General features: G+C 38.3%; 4 protein-coding genes across 4 annotated transcripts; 2 read left to right on the top strand and 2 right to left on the bottom strand.

Annotated features, from left to right (window-relative positions):
- Nucleotides 1–1120: 1120 nt before the first annotated feature.
- Nucleotides 1121–5375, top strand: LOC137934518 (phosphatidylglycerol/phosphatidylinositol transfer protein-like). The gene is made up of 4 exons (XM_068778912.1): nucleotides 1121–1449; nucleotides 2091–2192; nucleotides 3830–3990; nucleotides 5119–5375. Exons 1-4 carry the CDS (start codon nucleotides 1362–1364, stop codon nucleotides 5224–5226), a joined length of 459 nt encoding a protein of 152 aa, XP_068635013.1. The 5' UTR covers nucleotides 1121–1361; the 3' UTR covers nucleotides 5227–5375.
- Nucleotides 5376–6564: 1189 nt separating this feature from the next.
- LOC137934096 (uncharacterized protein At3g28850-like) lies at nucleotides 6565–8327 on the top strand. The gene has a single exon (XM_068778323.1). The coding sequence runs from the start codon at nucleotides 7234–7236 to the stop codon at nucleotides 8236–8238; it is 1005 nt and encodes a 334-aa protein (XP_068634424.1). The 5' UTR covers nucleotides 6565–7233; the 3' UTR covers nucleotides 8239–8327.
- A 216-nt stretch (nucleotides 8328–8543) lies between these two features.
- Nucleotides 8544–15200, bottom strand: LOC137934095 (methyl-CpG-binding domain-containing protein 11-like). Its single transcript, XM_068778322.1, has 3 exons — nucleotides 14855–15200; nucleotides 9710–9860; nucleotides 8544–9616 (listed from the first exon to the last, which is right to left on the bottom strand). The coding sequence occupies exons 1-3, from the start codon at nucleotides 14978–14980 to the stop codon at nucleotides 8823–8825; spliced, it is 1071 nt and encodes a 356-aa protein (XP_068634423.1). The 5' UTR covers nucleotides 14981–15200; the 3' UTR covers nucleotides 8544–8822.
- Nucleotides 15201–16744: 1544 nt separating this feature from the next.
- LOC137934794 (uncharacterized) lies at nucleotides 16745–22167 on the bottom strand. Its single transcript, XM_068779325.1, has 4 exons — nucleotides 21199–22167; nucleotides 19729–19884; nucleotides 18552–19238; nucleotides 16745–18076 (listed from the first exon to the last, which is right to left on the bottom strand). The coding sequence occupies exons 1-4, from the start codon at nucleotides 21544–21546 to the stop codon at nucleotides 17027–17029; spliced, it is 2241 nt and encodes a 746-aa protein (XP_068635426.1). The 5' UTR covers nucleotides 21547–22167; the 3' UTR covers nucleotides 16745–17026.
- Nucleotides 22168–25163: the final 2996 nt, after the last annotated feature.

The raw sequence follows: 25163 nt of genomic DNA, 5'->3' as shown, positions 1-25163 counted from the left end.
CACATATGAAAACTAGTAGAGCATGTCTGTATTCTGATGGTTGAACGACTGGCCTTGTCTTGGTTGCAAGGGTAGAAGATGGGACGGGGAGATTATCCTGTACGGATGTGGAACTTGTAGGATCAACCGAAGGACTGATTGAATGGGGATGACAGGCGGGCGACAGAGAAGGAGAAAATGGTGGTGGTCGTTGCAGAGGTGGAGCAGGAATCGAGTGTGCAACCACTGAGAGCTTCTGGCCGAGGAGGCAGTATTTGCCAAAGAACAGATCTAGTAGACACACACTTCGCAGAGGCATAATGGCTGGGCCTGTCCAGTGATAAAAACAAAATACTAAACGATGTAGCGTATGATATACTTTCTGTCATTTATTGATAAAACAGCCTAAATAAATAAACTAATTCACAACTGAAAACAACATTGAAAAATAGGCACTAAAAATAAACTTACTTACAAGACTAGGACAACTCTAATGTGAAAATTACTAATTTTTTAAATAATCCCTCCCTTAAATTGATGTTCAAACTTTGGCGCATCATCCCTCAAATTGAATAATTTGAAATACAAACACCAAGTAACTTCCTAAACTTTTAAAATACATAAAATTTGAGAGTTTTGGTTAGAATATCAATAGTTTGATTTTTATTTATATAGTAAATAAGATTAATGACTCTATCATTTGTAAGATCCCTCGTCCTATAGACCTTTCATTTTTGTAAAATAAGAATTTGTGAAAAAATCATCTTAAAGGAAAGATGTGATAGATTTTTGCAATTGATAAATACAAGATCCATTTCCTCTCGTTGAGTTTGGACCGTATCGCATGAGCTAAATCAGTGTAAAAGACAAGACGCTGGCAGTCGAAAATTTTCAGAGTTTCTTGGGGCGTAGGTATCGGCAGACAAGGACGCGTAGCTTGTAGCCTGTAGGAGCTTAATTAACATTTCATGAAATGGATTAAATCATTATTAATTCATAATTATCCAGATTTAAGTTATTTTAAGATATTTTTGCCGAATTTAGCGGATCTCCGTATAATTTTATTTTCTGACTTGCACCCTCAGAGTTACAGAAGTCAAGTTACTGTCCTAAGTCTTCCTAACTCCTCTGTCCTCTCCTCTCTTTCCTGCTTTCATTTTTTTATCCTTTCTTCTTTGGTTTTGTCTGTTGTCCTGTGCCGCCAACCCTCCGCATCTTCCTTCCTGGATCCCAAGTTCCGCTTCCCCGAGCCTCCACCTCTAGGGCTTCTCTCTCCCTTCTCTTCAAATATCAGACTATCCGTTTGAGGCTCTTTCCTCTCTTATTCTCTCTCTCTCTCTCTCTCTCTCTCTCTTTACTCTTATTGACCATCGCGTTAAGCCATGGCAGCTTCTTCCTACGCTTCCCTCCTTCTTTTCCTGCTTCTCGTGTTCTTGCCTTGGACTCGAGCAACCCGCATTCGGTACTGCGGTGAGGTCTTTTGGCATTTTTTTTTCCTTATGTTTTCGTGTCGAAGGGGGAATTCTGTTCTGGTTTATGGACATTAGTCATTATTTCTTCATTGATTTAACAGTGGCCTCTGCTTGGAATTTTACTGATATCAAGATTTCCCTTGTTTTGTGTTTTCTAATCCATCGTTGCTTTCTTTTTTATCGGATTGGGTGAAGTTAAAACTTGGTTAGTTTCTGCTGAAAAAAAACCTAATTTTCACATGCATTTTGATCAATTGGCTTGTTTTTCTACAGTTTATTGCTTCAAGAAATTAAAACTACTATTGGCCTTTAATACGAGTTTCGATTTTTAGCTGTTACCAACTATTTTGCTCAGAGGAATGTTATCGGGGAATTATATGTTGGATTTCTCTTTACCTCTCAGTTTCCGAACTGTCTCTTGGAATCAGATTGCTTTGTTATAAATTTACAATCATCCCTTGAAACTTGTATGATATATTAATTTTAAAACCATTTTGCGACGTGGTGTCTTTTTTATGGTTGGCCGAGCTGCTCGTTTGAAATAATAAAGAAATAGATCATCGTGTTTTATAGTTGTTGAATTTTTCTAATCCGCTCATCACTGATCTTCTCTTTTGGATTTTGTTGTCATGATTACAGATCGCATAGGTGATTATGAGGTTAAAGTCACGGCGGTTGATATCTCTCCAGATCCTGTGATTAGTGGCCAGCCAGCTACTTTCTCTGTTTCTGCAACGACTGGTAAACTCTAGTATTTTATAAATCCATGTCATGGCGATTTTTGTTAATATTTTGTTTAACTACGCTGGCATGCTGCTACCCTTTGACCTTAAGACTTGATAGAATATGATACTTTGAAGTATATGACAAGTTTGGCTTCTTTTTATCTTTTCTTTTTTTGAACCATACATTTTATACTTTTAGCTTGCTCACGTAAGGTTCTATTAATCCCACTTGCCTTTGATATGTCCTCTTGCTGCATTGTGTTTTCACAATTACTTATTTTTGGCATATCAAAAGGTAGAATCTGGACTGGTAACACATAACCTTTTGACCTGATGGGCTCTATGATTGGCGGATCATGCGATGAGGATCTTCTGTTACAAACTTTTAAGCATGCTTTTGCAGGACAACAGTTAGATAAGTAGAATAATTGGAGACTTTTGGAGATTCGCTATTGACCCCATTCTGCAGAAACTGAACTGCATGTTTATTATCCTCGCCTTATCAGTTAACTTCAGCTTTTTAATTAAGCTGTTTCATTAAAATATGACTTGTAATCTAGTCTTTTCCATTAATAACCACTGAATCCTGCATACCAATGATTGTAAATCATGTACCAGTTCAACTTTAGTTGATTCATGACAATGCGATTGCGTACTAATTGTTATTGACATGATATGGTTTTGAAACAATTTTTTTAATATTTTACTTTTACTGTTTCTGTAAAAAATTCTGTCTTTTCTTGATGATGATAATGAAAGTGGTTTGTATGGTCAAATTTCTAATTTTTTATGAATCATTTATGTCTTTTCAGCATTTTGTTATACTCCAGTTCTAGATTTTGGTGTTAATTTCTGTGTGAGTAGTTGTGTGGAACTGATATTAAGGTTGAACATTGAAGGCAGCTATCCAAGAACAGAGATGCCATTTTAATTAACAATTAAGCTTGACAATAAATTGAATATAAACCAACAATTTGGGATTTGAAATGCATAAAAAGAGAGTTGATGCTGTGGGTGTCTATCATTTCAATTGGATGAGGTGCTTGAGTATGTAGCTCAATTTTTAATCTGCGTCCATTCCAGGACCTTTGTGTTACAGCTTTTAAGTCATCACCTCTTTGAAAACAGAAAAAAACAGTTACTGGGGAAGCAGGTTCATTAACCTTTTCTTTTGACTCTTTCTTTACTGTCCACGTTAAATAATAATTTTTTTAAGAGGTTGACATTATATTCCAAAGCAAAGCTAAGAGAACAAATCTTCTGAAGAGGGTCCCCTTACAATGGGGCTTTGGAGGGACACTAGATAGTACTTTATTTCTTTTTCTCGAATCTGATTGAGCCAATCATATAAAGAATTCACAAAATTATGCTCTGTGTAGAAGTTATCCTTCCCTTGAACACAGTCAATGCTGAATAAATTACCACTTGGCTGCTGACCTCTTGAAGTTTTTAGTACCCATGTGTATAAAAAAGATCAATTACCTTGTTAAGACTAACACAGATGAAAGCATGTTTCCTTCAAATATTTAAAGGAAATTCCCTTTTAACTGTAAGCATGTCTAATCTGAGATGCAATGTTCCTGAATGCCAAAATATTCAGTCTTCAAAGTATTGCTTAATCTGATTGTGGACTTTCTGGACATCATGATACAGACAAACCAATCATCGAAGGGACAGTGGAGATTAATGTATCTTTATATGGAATGCTCATCCATAAGGAGACCCACAAACTCTGTGGGGAGACATCATGCCCTATCCTGGTTGGCGATTTTGTTATCTCCCATTCCCAGAGTTTACCTGCATTCACCCCACCAGTAAGTTGATGTTTTCTCCTCTTAATTGTTTGACTTGCATATCTACAAATATTTTGTTGCACTAATGATTTTGCAGATTTTTACTTCCTATGCCCTTGTAATTTTTTGTATGAGAACACTATGGGCTTGTTGAACAAGTAGCTTTAAACCAGTATCATAAAAACTGAAGTGGTTAGTGGACTGGTTTAAGCCGACAACTGGATGAAATATTACAAACAAACAAAATATGCCACTGTTTTCATCAAACCATCTGACTCAATGGGAAGGAAACACTTGAAAAAAAGAAAAAGAAACAAGATGAACATTTGGGCAAACAAGAACATTGTCAGGTCTAGTTGGAATGGATGGACTGAACGAGTTGCAGTGTCTGTTTCTTGTCTTGTTATTAAACTGGTCTGACAACATTTGCCGTCAGCATCAGGTGTCCATTCTGTACAGTCTAAATTTTTTGTTTAATCGATTTCTTCAAAAGTAAACTGAGTTTATTCTGTAACCTACTGGCAAATGAAATAATGAATGATGCTAAAATACTAATTAATTGCAAAATGAAATTGTGCTTGTAGTAGATTGGTCTGCTTATGTTTACAGAGATTCATTTGGTACACTACGAAGCTTATTGCCATTGCTATATCACATCTTGGACTTACTAGCATTGGATGAGTGTCTGTGATGTTTCTGCATGCATTTTTCTTTTGGGAAAGGAAGTCTTGTATTGTCCTCTGAGCCAGCTGTAGTTGGCTATCTTTTGAGACAAGCACAGTCACTTATTAAAAAGAGAATAAAATGAAGATAGAGAACTAAATATGTCACTCTTTAATCCTTTTATGTTTTGGACTCGTACCAAATGGTCAAAACCATGCTGCTTTCTCAAGTGTTACTCTGCATCAATGCATTACCGACGGCTTCATACACTAAATGCTTCTTATAGCTGAAATGCAAGAGAGAATATGGGGGTGTGGAGTGGAGAAGACATAAGCTTGCTTGATAGAAGACAATATGGAGGGCTGGGAAGCTAGGAGTGGAACTTGTTTCACACACACACACACACACACACACACACAATATAGCTTTACAGCTTGCTTATACCAGAATGTTAATTTTAATATGATGTCCTCAATAATTATGCAGGGAATGTATACACTAAAGATGAGGATGGTGGGCCCCGATGGCCATACTCTGACTTGCATCTCCTTTACTTTCAAAATCCAGTTTGGCTCGTCTGTTGCTGATAGTTAAAAAAGAATCATAATATATCGGGAGTTTCTCTGTAAAGATGCATATATTTCTCATCTCTGTCATTAACAACTCATGCACAGTGAACGTGTTGTCTGTAATTGACTACCATGGCCCTTGCCCATCTTATTGAGCATTCAGCATTTCAGTGAGGTGTTTAGTTTGATTTGCCCCCAAATTTAGGTGTGCCCAAGCAAGTGGTGTGGAAAATTCTGAACCACGATGAAGATTTGTTGAAAGAACAGGTAGATAATTCCCACTTTATAGCGTTTCCCGTGTAGACGAGGGTGAGACTGATGCACGTCACTCGATACTCTCGAATTTTGGAGGTGCCTAATATGATTTATAGTCGTCAACGTCTCATTTGTCATTTTTTAATAATTTTTCTAGCATGAGGTAGGGTGATACGATCTGATATATTTTATATTCCTCACAGGGGTCAGTGTTCTTTCCCTTTAAATAGATTGAACACAAGCAGGACTGGGAGATCTCAACAAGTTTTTGAGGTATTGTCTCCATGCTGCTTGCACAGTGAAAGCCAACCAGATTACGTTTGTCAGTCTGCCATCAGGATATATGGGAAGCACAGAAAAAAAAAAAACCTTTATTTAGGAAAATATAATCAATGAGTGCAAGCTTGCAGCACCTGGAAACTATAATGTTTCACGAACATAATTAAATAAATGAGCTGGTAAAAGCTTGATCAGTTGGTTCTCTTCAGCTGGATTACTGATTCTTGAAGTTTAAGGCCACTGACGAAGGCGTCTTGAATTAAAACTATTTTTTTTTAAGTGTATCTGCAGCATTTCATTTGCACTCAGAGAGTAAGAGAGTGACTTTTTTCTCTCTTTCTCATTCTCTTTCTGTTTTTTCTTACTCTGATCCTCTTTTTCATTAGTTTCTTTTCTACGTTTATCTTTCTCTTTGTTACTTTCCAGTTGCATTTTTTTGACTCTTATGTTTTATCTTTTTTGGCATTTTTCATGGAAAAAAATCCCCCCTAAATCCTGTAAATTAATTTTTTTTAAGAAGTTCTAGTTTCTGTACATTCCCACGTTGCAAAGAGTGGCGATGGAAAAAGGATAGCTCGTGTCTAAAGCAGGTGTAATTCAAAAGTATCTATATTTTCGAGCAGTAAAAGCAGTGTTGGCAGCTGAGTGGAACAAACACTCTTCACCAACCGGTCTGTGAGCTAATTTCTCCAGCTTTTGCAACGAGGGTGGACTCCGGAAAGAAGAGTTAGAACCGAATTTTCCGAGGGTGAAAATGATTGCAGGAATGCAGGGTCCCATAAATGACCCAAAGCCAGCAAAAAGCACGAGAAGACAAGCATTATGACCGTTACCCCCTCCTGATTATTCAACTTTAAAAACACTTGGCGCTTTATAGCCGTTGGAGAGCACTATCAAGCAAAGGAAGCCTAAAAGAAGAATACTGCTATCATTCCTCCGTTTCCCCCACCCACCCCTTCGTCTCAAATTCTCCTCTCTCCCCTCCATTTCCATGAGCTTCAAAGATCATTTAGCCTGGTATCGTGTCGATTTCATCATCGGTTTATTCCTCCTTCTTTAGTCTCCTTGCTTCAGGAACTGCAACCTCTTGCGGTTATCTACTTCGTCTGGATGGAACAAGTTCGTTCTTCCGATGGAGAACTGGTTCCTTGACGGAAGCAGTCCGTCTTCCATGTTCATAAGCTGTAGATGAAGGGTTGCTTTCTATTTTTTCGCTATCAGATGCCTAGATCTTGGGATTAATTCCGTTGTCGCCAAAATTTCGGTCGCTTTATTGCCAATAACTGAATTCTAGGGGGCACGGCATGAGTCTCACGCTCACCTTCTAGCTCTACATGAACGAAAATGATTTCCTTCTCGTGACAGACATTCATCAGTTTTCTTTCCAGTCGGAATTGGAATTATTCCTGTATTTCTTGAAGGGGGAGACCGACTTTAGAGTTGATTCGATTCCATTCTATTTCAATTCCAGAGCACGGCTTTGTTTGTAAGGAGCAGGATGAAGGGGGTAAAAGGAAGAATCCTGAAAAAGCTGAAATCAATCCGTACAATTGCTCCTTTGAGAAATGATCGAGTACTTCAGGTAAATGCCGCAGATGGGTTGTTGGATTCCTCCGTGCCGAACACAAGTCAAACAGTTCAGAATCAATCGGTTTCAGCTGTGATACCACTCGAGCCTGAGATGATCGATGTAGCAGAACTCATGAGAGACCTCGGTGAGGATGACGACGCTGTGCTTACCAGCTGCGGTGACAAAGAAAATATCCGACCCAAAATGCCGACCTCTGGAAAGGAGAACATGGACATGGAAACTTGTAATGTCCGTAAGGCCCCTTTATCGGAACTCGCGTTGTCGTTCAGGCATCCCGACCTGAATTCCGGCTGCCTGTTCGACCCCGGCCTGCTTGCGGCCTTCCAGCAGGCTGTGATGGATAACAAACTCACCCATGAGCCACAAAGAGGAAGCAGATACGAAGCAGAACTTCTTCCAGAAGATGACGATGATGAATCTTCTGAGGATCCTCTGTCAGAATTCGAAGAACGGTGCCCCCCCGGAGGCATCCATTCGGTGATTCTGTACACCACGACCATTAGAGGAATCCGAAAGACATTTGAAGACTGCAAAAGCATCAAATTTCTTTTGGGGAGCTTGAAAGTCCTGTACCATGAGAGAGACGTTTCAATGCATTTGGAATTCAGGGAGGAGTTGTGGAGGATCATGGGTGGGAGAGCAGTCCCACCTAGACTCTTTATCAAGGGAAGGTATATTGGTGGGGCAGATGAGGTGCTGGGGCTCCATGAGCGAGGGAAGCTGCGGCTTCTTGTAGCAGATATTCCTCTTGACAGGTTTGGAGGTACCTGTGATGGGTGCAGTGGCTTGAGGTTTGTGATGTGTTCTGATTGCAATGGAAGTCACAAGCTCGCCACTAGCGAGCAGGAATTTTTCGTTTCATGTCCCAACTGCAATGAAAACGGATTAATCACATGCCCCATCTGCTCTTAAAAAACGTTTTTGTTCATCTTTTCTTGTTCTTTGCTGTAATTGACTCGAGATGTTTTGGGTTCTTTTCAATATTTTTCTTGCATTTAATATTTGGTCACTTGAGAAACGGGTAACCCATTTGCCTGCTTCGCTCTTTCACTTCTTCCTTCTGTACACCATCAGACGACGGTGCTTCTTGGAAATATATGTCATGTTCTAAGAGCGTTCACCACAAGCTCTATAGCATCACTGAAGAAGTTGATCTTCAAAAAAGAAAAATGAAATCATTTTTTATGAAAAGAAAAGAAGAAAGGGGAAGACTGCAGTTGCGTAAAAGAAGAGTCATTCTAAACAGAGTACCATTGTAGTAGATCCCAGCCAGCTGTTTAAGTAGCATGTGTTCACATCAGGGCACAGACATGGTCACAACACTAATATCCTGAACAATGTCAATGATAATTATTACAACACTTTTGTGAGATTACTGCAGCCACAAGGCCATAATCAGAACTCGCCTCACTTAGATGTCCTCATAAAGTCAAAATTTAGCCGAAAAAAAAAAAAAGATACATTTTAAGTTGTTAAACAACAATAGTTTTATTTCTTCAGCAGCTAACAGGAGGTGATGCTTTGGATGGATGTTTTCCATCCTCACAACTAATAGCAGACTGGTGTGATGGTTTCGATTCTATATCCCAGTGGCTGCTGTTTTCCATTGGCTGATCTTCCTTTTTTTCTGGTCCTCCCTGTGTATTGACCTCTATCATCATGTCAGATTCCGGTTGTTCTTTCTCTTCTTTCAGCTCCTCTGCCTGCTTTTCATTGGAATTATCCTCCTTTGCTACTATTTTTTGTTCATTATTTTCTAAAATTTCTGCCATAGTCTCGTCTTGTTGCTTGGTCTCTCCATCAACAGCACCTTCTTCACTAGGAACAGTCTCTTCTCCTTTGACCTCATCATCTCTTTTCTTTGCATCCTCCATTCCACCACCCATACTAACAACAGCAGTAGGCTCCTCCTGAACATCAGTTTCTTCATTTTTTTTCTCTTCTACAGGATTTTCAATAACCACATCACTGCCACTTCTTTCCCCAGTAGGAGCTACTGTTTCCCCACCATCTTTTTTCCCCTTTCGAAAAGCTTCAGTTTTTTTTTTACCATCCTTTTTATTATCTACAGAAGCTTCAGTTTCATCTTCTTTCTCCTTTTCAAGGGCTTCACTTTGTCCTTCAACATCTATGTCTTCTTCTTCCATCTTCTGATCTTCCTTGCCATCATTTTTCTCCTTGACCTCCTTCAGACTTGATTTTCTTTGTCTCTTCTTCGATGGTTCAGGTTCAGGTGTCTCAAATGTTTTCAGCTTTTCACTTATTCTTGGGGAACGCCTTGGGCTGTCTCCTGTTTGGACAAAAAGTAGAATCAGGAAATATTGTGTTTGTGTATGTAGTATGTGTGTGTGTAGTGTGTATGTGTCTAAGAGAGAGAGAGTACCAGTTCCCCAGTCAAAATCTGAAGAAGACGGGCCTCCAGGGTGGGATCTGAGATACTGATACAGCTGCCTCTTGCTCTTAATCTCCTCACCAGTTGGAGATGTGAAAACTATCTCGTTCCTTTTGGGTGTACCCACCTTCCTTGGAATAAACTGATACACACATAAAAAAAAGGAAAAAGATAAAATGTGACAACATTAAACAAGTTGGGATCTAGTAGTGCAAAAGAAGCAAATGCCTTCATAACCATCATTGCCCTTTAAAAAAATAGTAACCATCACTGAACTTTCTGGCAGCAATCAAATAAATTTATCAAGACATTTTTAATCAAATCAGACACATTGTAAGGAGGCAGTAGTAAGGGAGTGGTATTGGGCTTGTCTGCTATGAACAATGTCCTATATGGAGCAGGACTAATCATGCATTTATCACTTGAGAAGAGACCTCTAAAATGAACCTAGACCCAACATCAACAACTAGAAATCATGCGGGCTCCTCCCACGCAAGTTTGGTTCTGCCAACCACATATTTAATGTCCTCAAAAAAAAAAAGTCAAAATCTGCAAGCCCAGTATCATGGCCTAGAGTGGCACTCCCAAGCCACACAGTCAATGATCTAGTTCACAATGGCAATTGCACCCCTAAAAACTCAATTAAAATACATTATTGGTCCCAGTAAAATAAATCCAATGATTTTTTTTTCCATCACATCCTCACATGGCTGATAGCATCGTGTTAGGGATAAAGCTTTAAAAAAAAAAATATACAAATATGAAGTTGCCCCAGAAAACAAATGCTACAATGAGGAGCTTTTTTCTCACTCTTGGGCGTAATGATTAGGAGTAAAGATCAAGAACAACAAACAGAAGCCCGATATGAAAGAAGCAGAAGGTCCACATGCATCAGCAGAGATTGATACAAATGACCTTGAAAAAAAAAACTATTAGGAGTTGGAACCAGATGGAATCAGAAGCTAACTGTGCCAAATAAAACAAAGAGAGGATAGGAACATCTGGTTTAACCATGAATAAGCATTAGACTGTGCTCACAAGTTTCCATCTTGGAAACAGTACATGTGTGATCATGCTTACAAGTAAAGATGAGGTAAACAGCAAGCCTCAGCATAGTCTGGTGAACTAGGGGATAGAATATGTAAAAACGATACCTGATAGCAACAAACATGGGGTAGAGAGATTAAATGCATGTTGTTGATTTTGAACAGGAAAGCTGGGAGCTTGCAGGGCATTTGACATTGAAAATTAGAAAAGAAAGTCATAGCAAATTACAAGGACAAGCAAAGGGGTTCTAGGTGAAATAAAAACTAGAACACATTTTCCTTGAAAAGATAGCTTTCTTGCTAAAAAAAAAGAAAGATAGTAGACAGCTAAAGTAGATGTATAAATCTGGAATGAGGTCAAACATTTTCCTTAAAAACAAAGCTTTTGTACCAAAAAAAAAAAAAAAAAAAAATACAGTACACTGCTAAATTAGATGAATAATTTTGGAACAAGATCAACATAACACATAAAATAAACAAGTCAACAAATTCTGATAAAAAAGTCTGATTTTTTTGTTTACATCGGATAAAAAATCTGATGTTTGCCACAACAAAGCAATGTCAATGACTAACGCATGTGTCACAAGGAGGGAGAAGTTAAAAGAAATTTGCAACAAACAAATAGTTCCCTCAAGATGTTGGTTATGCCATAAACCAGTATCCTGACAGAAGTTATTTTCAGGTCAAACCAAAAAGGTCATAAAAAATCACAAAGGGTATAGCACCTCCATAACCACTACAAATCAAAAATGTTATTCTCAACTTCATAACATTTTAGTAAACATGCATAAAAAGAAAAATTAGATAACAAGAATTGGAAAAGAAATTATAAAATTAGAAGCATTAGCACCTACCAAATTCACGGACCATCTAGCAGAGATTCCTTCTCTTGATGGTATACCATCCAGTACAGTAATTATTAAGTTGCTATAAAAAATTATCAATACATATTAAAAAATGGCCTGGTCTCATAATATTGGGTTTCCAAAAAACCCTGCCACTCAATGCCAAGAACCATATACTCAACCAACCCACATCTCAGTGGTAGTGAAACATGATATTAAATACTGAAAGAGCGGTACCAGAAAACAAGATATAAGTGATTTATTTAAGGTTGCATGGGTAAGTTGGAAGGAAGCCAACTATTTGCCGTGTAGAAGACTACAGTGATGCCAGTCTAATTGCTGAATAAAACAACAACAAAAATAAATGGATGGAAATAATGAAGCATGAATATAATTTTTTTTTGACATGGATGTCAGCAAATGAATTAGAATAGAAACCATGATACAGATGCAACACCAGCTTATTATGATCAACAATGATGACAATATGATGAGAAAAGAGAAGTACCAATCAGATCCATGATGTGGGCCTGTGCCATACCTGACGCCTGATTCTCAAGTGCAATTAAATAAATAAATTAATCTATATACATATATATATATATATATATATATAGAGAGAGAGAGGAGAGAGGAGAGAGAGAGAGGAGAGAGGGAGGAGAGAGAGAGAGAGAGAGAGAGAGAGAGGTGAGAGAGGAGAGAGAGAGAGAAGAGAGAGGAGAGAGAGAGAGAGAGAGAGAGAGAGAGAGAGAGAGAGAGAGAGAGAGAGAGAGAGAGAGAGAGAGAGAGAGAGAGAGAGAGAGAGAGAGAGAGAGAGAGAGAGAGAGTGGTTACATGGGACTGGAAACAATAAGAAATTTTCAAACTTCAAGTTTGCACATATATTACTTAATTTCATCATATAGCATCAATTCTAAACTTGGAAAGAAATCCAGAAATTAGTAGCCATCAAGTATATCTTCAAAGTAATCAAGTGAAAGTATAAAATCGGATAGTATTGACTTTCTATTCAGTAAGTACTTTCTATAATGATCCTGAAAAAATCTTAAGCTCACGCATATGAACAATGGATAATTCATTTAATCTCACAGAAGCCTGCAAAGTTGAAAAATACCTTCTAAATAATATTAAGAGCAAAACTGCAATGCTCAAATTGATGGATGATTAAATAGTTACATAAGTCTCACAAATCATCATATTATAAAAACCTTAACCAAATAACACTGACATTGGCTTCAGTAGCCCTCCATGATTCTGTTCAATCATTTATTAGCTCCTTTTATTATTAAACAATCATTAAAAAATATAAACCACTTGTGTTTGTTTAAAGGCAAATAGGATTTTATAGAAGAGAGAAAGCAGGTGGGCCCCCCAAAAAAAGAGGGCAGACGCTAGGAAAAACAAAAAAAAAACAGAACAGAAAAAAGTAAAATAAAAATAAAAAAACTAATATAGCAAGTGTTGAATGCCCTCGCACCAAAAAAATCGGCCTCCGAATTAGCAGATCAAGGAACATGATTCCAGTCAGAACAAGATCATTAGAAGTGTCAAAAATCTTCCCACTTTGGGGAGAAGTCTCCAAGGGGGGATCAGCATTCATACGATACCAAGATATGACTGTTGTCATCAACCATGTCAAAACGGCTTAAGGAGGTGAGGTGAATCCCTTGCAACATAGCAAAGGTTTTGGCAGTAATAGTATTGGCGATGCCGAGAGGCTCAGCACTGGAGAGGAGAGTATCGTCTTTCCCATTTCAGATTAGTCCTCCAAAACTAGCTTGTCTGATAACTACTAGCGTTTTTTGAAAAATAAAAAGCACGTGTGCAAACGTCATGATACCACTAGAGATATAAAACCTGCACAGTCATATTGAAATACATGAAGCCTACAAGAATTAAAAAAATGCATGTTAAAGCCAAAAAATCCATCCACCCCCTTACGACAAAGGGATGGTAACTAACTGACATATCGACAACATTTACAATGTTTTAGATAAATAAAAACTTCATATATCCCTAAAAATCAAATATTATAACATCAATAATTACTTTGTTACACAAGTTAAACCAAAACGGGGAAATTACAGTGATCGATACAATTAAGGCATGTAAGATTTCAAAATCTTGATAGTCACAATTCATTGATGTAACCAAAAAATAATTCTAACACATTTAAGACACAATTATTGGCAATAAAAGAACCGGATATCAAGCTGACATTCAGAGAAGGAATTAATTTGCAGCGATCTTTCAACTAAGAAAAACTACTGAAACTTCTCTCCAATAACGAGGGAAAGAGCTGGTAAATCATTAAAAAATTGAGCTAGACACAGGTGAACGAGAATTAAGTATTTTGTCAGCCAAATTTGTGTATATGGGGCCATTTTTCAGGTACAAGTAACCAGCCTTTATCCAGCTAACCGCTCATATACAGCAACATTATCGATTTCATTACTGTGACATTCATTGGTCTGGTGGTCACCAAAAGAACAAATATAGGTGTTTTCTATTTTCAGAAGAACAAGAAGAATAAGGAACAAAAAAATGAAAACAACGCAAAACAAGATGGAATCTCGTTTCTTTTAAGTAGCAAGAAAACAACAAGGCAACGAAACAAAAACACAAGGAAACAGTTGACCGTGAGCCTTAATTATTTATCAACCGCGTGGCGTCCATCACCAATCTAAGGAGCACTATCTCTGATGATTGATCTTCGCTTACATTTATCACAAAGCAGAGTTCCGAACAACCATAAGAAGATGGTCATCAGGCTATCGATGTTAACGTCTAGCAGACAGAAGGAAAATTCAACCACAGGTAATATTTTATAGCGCGATAGACCAACTTCCAGCCTCAGTATCGCTTACCTAACCCTAACTCGTAAACGAAATCCAAATGAAGAAGCCAATATTTTTTCTTACTCACTCGTGCCTTCGCCAAATGTACATAACGCCAGCAGTATCGACACAACACGAAGTGAATGAAACAAGACAAGAAATTATCAACCATGCTTCTTTCGAATGGAACTATTTCTTACCCTAAACAAACAAAAAAAAGTAAAAGAACAGCAGACTGAAACAACCAACTCAGAACGACAGAATGACACAGACGGAAACAGACTTACAACGGATCAAAATTTCCATTTTTTCAGTATAAATAGAAAAACGCACGAGAAGAACGAGAGATGCGTTAAACAAAAAAAGCAGAGAAAAAAAGCTCAAGTAAGAGGAAGAGCCAAAAGGAACCTTTTTCTTCCAACCAGCAGGTGCGGGAAGATCGACGGAGACGACATCAACCAGATTCTGGCCGTTATACGCCATGGATTGCTCGTCGGAAGCGGAATTTCGCTTGTTATCCTCAGAGGTCGTCATTTTCCTTTTTTTTTTTTTTTTTTTTTTTTTTTTTCAAGTTTTGGCTCGCAAGGGAGAGTTCCCGCTCACGCCCCGGCGGCCCAAAACAAACGGAAAATAAATGATGCCCGATGTACGCGTCACTCTGTCCAAATATATCATATGATAAGGACTGTACGAAGGGGTTGTAGGGGAATTGGAGTATTTGTAGTAAGTAGAAAGTCGGTGGCTCGGGATTTAATTCGATTGAAATGAGAGATTGGTGTTGGGACGTGTGGGAAGAGTGAAGACTTACGACATGTTTTATGAACGGCGGCGTGCCCCCATTTTGGGGATCCATATTCTACGTAAACGGTTGGCACATGAAGCCTGCCTGCGCCGCCAATGTTTTAACACAGCATGTAAAAATTGTAAGATGTAGTCACTATAAATGAATAACTTTATTCTATTTTAATATTTTTCAAACTAGTTACAAATTTTTAAAAATTATAATAGCCCTCTTTTACAAATGGCCTACTTCTAAAATAACCCTTTTATTTTATTATAATTTCAATTCTTAATTTTAAATTATTTAAATTAATTATATGGAATATAATTTCTTTCCATAATAAGCATAAAATTATTCAAATATTTAATTAAACAAAAAATTATTCTTTTGCATATATATATATATATATTTAAAAAAAGGGTATTAATTATATAGAATATAATTTCTTTCCATAATAAGCATAAAATTATTCAAATCTTTAATTAAACAAAAAAATATTCTTTTGCATATATATATTTAAAAAAAAGGGTATTTGTAAAAGGTAAATAATTTAATATATCTAATATAATAAAATAAATAAGATAGGCGATATCTCCACACAGCGTTTTCTTCCCGCCCTAACCAGTCCCGCTAAAGTCCGTCTCTCTTAATCATTGCTGCTCACCGAACTGCGCATGGATCCAGATTGATAGGCATGCTTCCTGCGATCATAACGCACCAGAGTTTCCTATTCCTGCTGCCTCCTTGTAAAGTTGTTTTCATGTCCCGGGGACGCTTGGTCTTGTTCTCATTTCTCCCAACTAGGACTTAAGACGATCAAGTTCGATCAGAAGATGTCTCCTGTGATCAGGAGTCGCTGGAAAAGAAGAAAGACGATCCGAGCAAGTTACAGGTTCTTTCTTCGTTTCTTGTTTTGGTCTCGTTGATACTCCATGCGCATTGCTTTTGTATTGGGCTGCCTGTGCTGCGGATATTAGTCATAGCTGCTGCAATGATCACCGTTGAAGACACCTGTGGCTGCCAACTCGCTTGCTTCAGTAATGCTGCCCATCCAAAAAAAAAGGGCAAAATCTGGGACCTGCATTTACCAGGCAAAGCGTGACTAAAAAGTAAAGAGGCATAGTGAGCTTAGGTGTTTCAAGTAGTAAAAACATAATTAACAGTTGATATGGCCTAGAGGCTGTGCTCACCCATGAATGATCAATTAAAGAGTTTTTCATCCTTCCCCATTTTGACTAATTAGATGGCATAAATAAATGGCATGTTGGTTGGAAGTGGTTTGTTCTGTTTTTTTTTTCCGGATAAAGACTCAATGTGTAGATCTTAAGTGAGAAAAAAAGTGAAATATAAGAATGATACGAAACCAGTACCTCCTCGAGAAGTGGAGATTTGAGAGCTATGCAGGTGTGAACACGCATGCATTCTTGATTGAATTCGACCATTTCTAGATATCCTTGTTAAGAATACTCTTCCATACTCCACACAATCAAGAAAAAAAGGCAGAGAGAAGTTGACTTTGTATATCAATTACCCACAGTTAGATGCAGAATCCACTGTCATTTACAGGAAACAAACTCTCGTAAAGGATCATTGCCGACATTATAACCCCCCCTGCCCCAGTGAGAAAACACACAAACCCAAAATGACTCGCTCTAATGGGCTCCTTTGCTTCACGCCCATTTCCCCTAAATTAACAGACCCCCCCCCCCGTTACCCAAACACACCAAAAAATTTTAAGGAAATAAATTCCCAATAATCACACATACACTACCCATAGTTTATACAGTAAATCCTCATTCCTAAGTTAATGCTGTTGTGTCATCGCAAATGTTTGTTGGAGTTGAAGTCACCATTGGCTGAACAAACTCTGTCATATGAAACTCAATTTGCAGTCTGTGGTGGATAGGTGTTGAGGACATCAAGCCCTTCTTTATATCTACCTGTAATTCTCTTATGGGAATGGCCGCCAAGAAGTTCTTGATGTACTCCTTGCATGCCTCTTTCCCTTGCAAGACGACCTCCTCTTCTTCCTTACTTTTTCCAGTTTCCTCTGTGCTGGAACCCAGAGACTCTTTCGGCACCACCGGCACTATTGCCTGATTTCCCGGGTCAGATTCAGGCTTCTCCTCACCTGCCTTCCCTTCGTTTGGCAATTTATAGATTGCTGTGTTTTTATCAAACTTCAAGATATAGGCCTGGTTGCACCCTTCATAAAGCCTCTCTCCAAGTGTGTCAATAATGTAGAAAGCATCTGGCTCCACTTTCAATACAAAGAAATGGTCGTTCCAACTCACTATGTATATCTGATGATTGGCACTCATGGAGCAAGAGGACCCTGCCCGGTTGATCTCGTCCCAAATGTTGTCAAAAGACATGGCACCGTGAAGGAAATCAAACCCACCATCCATCCCATCATCTGGATGGAAAAAACCAATGAAGGATTTCTCTGGGACCACTGACAGTGGTCGAATTTTTGCCAGGAGGACAGTCTCAAGGTCAAAGTGTTTGTCAGGGAACCTCTCCCTATAAATTTCATTCTCGCATAGGTTTCTCCATTCAAGTGACCCTTCTCTGATTAGGCTGTCAAACTGGGATTTTATTGGCAACATCTCCTGGTTTGTTTGGAACCAGTCAGCAATAACAGCAACAAGAGCCGTGCAGGCACTCTCCCCAGCAGCCCTTTCACTCCTTTGGTCAATGGAAGCAAAAAACACCTGTGTGCAGAGCTTCATGTGACCATCACGGCTTATTACTTCTTTCTGCTCCCAACTACCTACAGCGAAGTTGTCATCTCCAAACTCTGACCCTGAGGATCGGTTTGCTGCTGCATCATCATCTGCTTTGTGCAACTGACAAAACCAAATTATCTAATTTCTTAGAACCAAATGCGATTCACCTCTTGACAAGATGGAATTGGAAACGGAAATTGATAACAGTCAAATTATGGAGGCATACAAAAAATAATATTTTACTAGAGCAAAAAGGCAACTCATGCTGCATCAGTAAAGAAAACTTAGCAACTCAATAATATTTTAACAATCAACCCTAAAAATGATTATCTGGATAAAATCTGAGACATTAAACAAATAGCTTTTGGCTTCCACAAGATTAACCTATCAAACACTTCAGAAAGAGACAGGGATATATCACTTAACAAGGAACATCAAAGCTCCTTAAGTTGGATCATTTTCGTTGGAGATGATTCAGATCATTTTCTGTGAAGATGGTTCAAACATTCTATTATAGCATTGGCCTCCAAAAGGTTAACCTATCAAACACTTCAGAAAGAGAAGGAAAAAACATAAAAGTGATGAAAATACTTACTCCTGATGCAAAAGACTCATCAGATGAGCTCAATTGCCGGCGATCGAAATCAATGTCATCCCCACCCTCTTCTCCATAAGCTTTTTTCAGCAGAGGCTCTCCTTTAGCTTTAGGAGACCTAAAACTCAATTTCCTCTTCCTCCAAGAAAGGATGCCCTTCTTGGATACCTGCAATCTGGACTGCTCAGAAGTGGATGATGTCTCTTCAGCATTTACACAACCAACATCTGATTTTCGGTTGCTGTAGTAAATCCAGTCCTCATTTTCCCCATTAATCATCGTTTCAGAGTAGTAGGATCCACCCATACAATTTGCAGATGCTAATGTGCCATAACTGAAGGATTTCCTAAAACTGGAGCCCTCTTTTCCCTCTTCCAACTCTCCTTCATCAATTTCATCAAGCGAGTCTGTATCAAATGGATACGTGTACTCAGCATCCTCACTTCTGGCAGAACACCGTCCCTCACTACCCTCTTCCTCAAAGCAGGCTTTTTTAGACCTACGAGTTGATACAAACTCAGTAAGGATTTTCACTTTTCTCAAACCAGCTTTAAGAGCAGAAAGCTCATCTTTCTCAGAAGAAATAACTTCTCCAGGTGGAGGTGACAATGGGACAGCCACAATTGCTCTTTGAACTGACTCTGGCGATTCCTGTGCAGTCCTAAGTTCTAAGAAGCTGAGAGCCAACTGCAACAGAAAAAGAGATCAAGCTAAGCGATTGGACTTTCAGAAAGCACAATTACAACAAAGCAACAGCCTACTTGTGAGCTATTAAATGCATAATCGCAATAAATCAACTCTACTGTGAAATTCAAAATATACTCAAAATGAATCCATTGACATAAAAGTAATACTACAGAAATAAGGAGCCTGTAGTGCAGATACAAAATTTCTCATTCCCTGATGGTGAAATGTAATTTTTAGATATCATGGCGTTTCACAAGGGGGGATTAAATGAGGATCACTGGATGCAACAATAGAAGTGATTATTATATTTATTTTGAATGGCTTCAAAAAATAAAATGTTATGAATTACATTTTATTTAAAATAAAATTTTTAAAATAAAATGTTTTGAATGACATACAGCTTCATTGGTCACCATATAGAAATTTCTCTCTGAATCCATATACCATATAACCAAGAAGTGCTAATACACCAGATAGAGGAGACACGTACATGAAGACTGGGAAGTGGTTCAGAGGAGACACCAACAAGGGACACAGGAATTTCTATTTCCAGCTCCTCCTCTTCAGCTGATACTGCAAACTCTGCAAGGTTCAGTAAAGCTGTGCCAATGGCTTGGACCTTGTTCTTCAGTCCTTGGTTCATTCCCTGAAGTATAACACAATATGAGGATGGGAGTCTAACTCACTAAACAAGATGTGCTAGCTGTAAAATTCAAGAAGAAGCAGAATGCAAGGTAAATGACTAATTTCCTGATCAGCAGTCTCTGAAAGAAGCTTTAGAGAAAGACCAACTCATCAAGGCTCAAATCGAATTAACTATCGCATCACAACCAGATCATGGAGGAACAGAAAAGAGAGAAAAAATCACTACTGCCTACATAAACTACTATAATACTAACCCCAAAGCAAACACGTGATTTACTAAGCTAAGTGAAACAGGAAGTGACACCAGGTAGAGGTACATTTGAAACACGAGTTGATTAGTGCTTTTCAGTTAACATTAAATCACATGAAGCTCACAATACTTTGTTTAAGAACTCCCGTAGCAGGAACAAAGTCTATATTTGGTCAAAATAGAATTGCTTCCAATACATTATGCAATACGAAAGAAAAAGAGTAAATAAACAACGAACTATGAAAATTCGTAAGAAGAAAAAAATTGATAACTAAGTGATTCAACATCAAATAAAAAACTCTCGAAAGACATATCTGATAAGAAAGAAACAAAAAGCAAATGAACGACAAAAAATACAAATTCCTGCGAAAAAAGAAGAAAGAACTTGATAACTAAATAATCCAACATTCAATTAAAAAGAAAAAAGAAACTCACCTAGAACATACCATACGGTTAATTTCCTCGCACAAGTAAAAGGCCAGGAGGAGAGTCGAGACTGAATGAACCTTTTAATTGGAGACATTTTCTGTATAAAGAAGTAAAAAAAATCGAGCGACCATTTTTACAAAGTGACATGCGTAACAAAGATGCTTTCGGAAAAACAACTCGAGTTCATGTTTAAGTCAATTTGCAGGTCAACAAAAAAAAGTAGACCTATTCTGTAATGAACAAATAAACCAAATGACTTTTAAACTAAAAAGTGGATGATAAGACAAAAGGACAAAATCATTCAGCATCGAACTAAGAAATCCTCAAATCTGAACGCACAAAAAATAAAAATAAATAAATATACCTCTACACCAAAATTTTAAATAAAACGCATCACTACTTACAGTAATCCTGCGAAGTAAAACAAGACAAAAGTAGAAAATAAACATCTTTTCATAGTCAAAGTCTACGGGAAAGACCTCTTAAAATAGACACATCATCGGCATCACTAAAAATCCGATACGACGACACCGTCTGTAACCAAATCAAATAACAACGCACATACAAACTACAAAATCTTGCAGTAAATCGAAGGCCAGAAAACATCAAAACGAAGATACTTGTAAGTAGACTTACGTTAAAAACGGTGAAGACGATTTCCCAAGGGAGAAATGCGTTTTCCTTGTAAGCAGAAAAGTTGCAGACGTTACGAAACTCCTCACACCATTCCACAGAGCCGTTGTTTAGAAGGCTCTCCTCTTTGGTAAAATTCCTCTTAACCGTACGTCTCAATGAACTCAAAGCAATCTTCGGACCTTTCCATCGGACCTCAGCCATTAATCTTGGCATCTCCGGTGATTTCTCAGGCTCTTCCTGCGGAAGCAGATGATGAAATCCATCCATACGTAAGAGAACGAGCTTCACCTCGAATTTTTTGGAGAAGAGAGGAGGCCAAGGCCGCCATCTCATCATCTTAACCACCATTGCAGCGCCGACCTCAAAAAATGGGACCAGATCCTCCACCAAATCTCTCTAAAAATCAAATTTGCCCCGACACGAAAACCGAGATCTCAAGCAACCTCAGAATCCAAGAGCGAACTCGAAAAATTCGAGCGGAAATACTCGACCCGCTTCGGCGCCTTCAAGAATCTCAGGCAAAAAAAGGGTCAAAATTCGGCCCAACTCCTTGAATATCACTCACCAATAAAGCCTAACGTCCGGCGCAAACCAAAAAAAAAGCTCCTTGAGCAAAAAAGACAACTCCAAACAGGCAGCAATCAGCAAAACACCAAATATCTCCGCAGAAACCTTCGAATTCTCGCGGGAAAGAAAGCGAAGACTGCCAGAAACGCTCAAAATCGGCAGAAACCTCTGAATCGCCTCCCTCTCTTCCAAAAAGAAGGGAAGGCGAACAAAAACAACCGTCAACCTCCCTACAAAACTCCTCTGGTGAAAAAGGTCGAGAGCTCCAATACGAAATGCAGACAAATAAGCTAAGCAATGCGGATTCGCATCATCAAAATACGGCCGGAGAGGCGAAAACTGGAAGGCAAAACCGCAAGAGGCATGGCTCCAAGAAAGAGGAGACAACAAGGACCATTAGTAAACAAAAATCGTAAATGATAAATAATAATCTCTCAACGCCGGCCAGGAAATTTCATCCTCTCCGCTATTGCTTTTCATCTTTAACCCTAACAGACTTGCTCGGGTAAGTAAGCGAGGTTAGGTTAAATTCCAGAGAAAAGACAGTTGTAGATAATGCCCCGCGTGAGCTTATATTTGTATTCCTTCGATGCCCCTCAGGCACTAGAATTGGAAAGCAGAGTTGTCAGAAGAATCGGTTCCGGTTCAATGAATCGGTCTTTCAAAAACTTGGGTAAGGAATTAAATTTGGTGAGTTCGTTGGTTCAACCGGTTCGACCACTCATCCCTCCCTCTGTCTTTCTCGTGATGTTGATGTTGGCACCGAATCCCCATTACAACCTCGCCCTCTTTATTTCTCACACAAACAAGATCTGAATTAATCTCCTTTGACCTGACCAATTAACAAGAATAATATGAATAAAATCAGTCCAGACTCCCACCCGGATTTCCTGGGTCGGAGTCGTAAAGGCATAGTAGAAATCGGCGCTCTCTATTAGTGTAACCCGGTCGAAGTCAAACCCGGGCACGTGAGTGAGTAGTTAGGAGACGACTTTTCAGAGGATAAAGCGAGATTAGAATTTCACGATTTTAATTCGATACCAAATTTCCGCGGAGATCATTAATAAATAAAGAAATAAAGAAATAAAGAAATAAATAAGAGCGAGGGGAAGATGCTGCGAGCCATCGGTTACCGTAGAGGAAAAGCCACGTGTTCGACTTAGGATTCTCGATTCTTTTAAAATTATAAAGAATAATAAAATGGAAAGGTCCAGGTTGGCTTGACGGCGTTGGTTAGAAATTACAAGGAATGAAATGACGAGAACGTCCTCAGAGAAATAACAGAAGGACGCAATTACCCGAAATTGATTAAAAAAATTGATATTTTGGATAATGGGGAAGGGGTTGAGTGGATAAAAAAGTCGTCCAGAATTAATCAACGCCGCTGTCCAATCGTACTGTATAATGGTCAAATGACTTAAATAACCTTGTCTGAATTTTAAGCATGATGCAAATTTCATGAATATATATTGTTTAATGAATATATGGTCAAAGACTTGTTCAACATCAACTTTTGCGTAAATTTCTATAAATAATTAGTGAAAGACAAGGGGCAGTGGATACAATTAAGAAAAAAAGGAAAAAGGAGTGTGACATTGAAAAAATCAAAAGGCAGGCCGATGACATCCACATCTATGGATTAAATTAAAAATTTTAATAGCCTTGGGTAAAAACACAAACCTCAATTGTCTCAATGTTTGAGGGGGATGAAACCAAGGAGGGATGAAATGTTTAGTTGGGGTGGGTTTTTAGACTGTAGTGAGACGTGCTGTGAAAGAGACATTGGGGAAAGTTCCTACTTGATATCTAATCCATTTGAGACAGACGGAGAGGAGTTTTTTATTTTTATTTTTTAATTCATCCAGATTTTATTTTCATTACGAATGATGGAGATTGCGTGTTTTATGAATACCACCGGCCCACTTGGGATGACACGTCTTTGTAGTACGCGGATTTTCAGGTTCAAACGGATAATTGACTCCAAATAAGTCCAAATAGCAATAGACATGACACTAAAAATATATTTATTTAAAATATTGTTACTTTTTAATTTGATGTAATGAAAATAAGAAGAAAAAAAAAAACTTATTTTAATGAACTAATCAGATAGCCAATTGCGAGCGAGCGGTCCCATATTGACTTTGTATGCCAAAAGAAAGCTGATAATAGAAATGACGCCTCTGGCACTCCTGTGAGTAGTAAGTTACTACTCCCTCCCTTATTAGTAACGCAAACCAAACCCTTAAAAAAGACTTGAGGGAGAAGGAAAGAGAACCACAGAGCTTGCAAGTGGGGGAGACATAATAAGGACGCACATAGACTGGATCACATTTAACAAACACAGATGTCCCACTTTCGAATTACGATTTTATTTAACACATACCGGTCTCGGAAAATAAAACCAGGGCCAGAGGCAGAGATGTGTTCAGGATTTTTTCGAACACATCCATTATCTGCGCTCCTGCAAAGGACATTTTTTTACAAAGAAAACATGTAGAGAAAGTGACGTTCCTCTGGGTGTAACAGTGGGACTGGTCCCTTGTTTCTATTCACCAACAAAAAAACGAAAGCAGTTCTGCGTGTTTCTCGTTGAAACTGCCTTCTCTTCCTTCTTCCTGTCTTGGGTCCTACTTGGAGAAAGAATGACACAGAACCAGTTAAATCTGATACAATTCTGTTCTTTTCTAAGTGCTTCTCCCTGGTTTTTATCCCGATGATTGATATTGACTCTCTTCTGATGGGTTTAGTCTGATAAATAAAAAAAAAGTGAGAAAGCACTTACCATATGAGTAAACCAGCACTAATAAGCAGTCAGGTAGATTTTTTAATACAGGTATGCTCTTTGAAACATTCGTCTCTGTCTCCTTCATCTAACAAAGAAGCCAAAGTAGATCATTCAGAGGCAGGCAGGCAGGGAGCACTAATATTTCTCCCTGTCGGACTGGTATGCGATAAAAATATATGAGTAACTGCACTACGTAATTCACACTCAACACAGTTTTTTGGTAGAAAATATGAGGAACAAAATCACTGGAAGTAACAATTAGCTCTTTATGACTACTTAAAGATGGACTTATATTGAAACTCCGTAGAAAGGGGAGCTGACTTCCGTAAAAATAATCTGGAAAAAGCAACCAAGGAAACACCATTAGGAAAGCAATAATATTGACGGGAAATGCTCATTTTCAGAAGGACTCAAACCTGATGGGGAAAGACATCATTTTGGCGTATCGTCCAATCTCAGCAAATCTGGGCAAAAACTTTTCCTAACATCGCCTGGTTAATAAGACTATAAATTAAATTTGCTGGTAGAAAGACATCTCTAAGCAAATTTTAAATTCGTGAGAGACCGTATTCAAAAATTACTCATAATTATGTCATAAATCTCTCCCTCAAAC

The sequence above is a fragment of the Aristolochia californica genome, unplaced genomic scaffold (assembly GCF_029961685.1).
Source record: "Aristolochia californica isolate CCGP_79_NKW_82.1479 unplaced genomic scaffold, dmAriCali1.0.hap1 SCAF_6, whole genome shotgun sequence".
Taxonomy (NCBI): Eukaryota; Viridiplantae; Streptophyta; class Magnoliopsida; order Piperales; family Aristolochiaceae; genus Aristolochia; species Aristolochia californica.
This window is presented reverse-complemented; position numbering and strand designations above follow the sequence as displayed.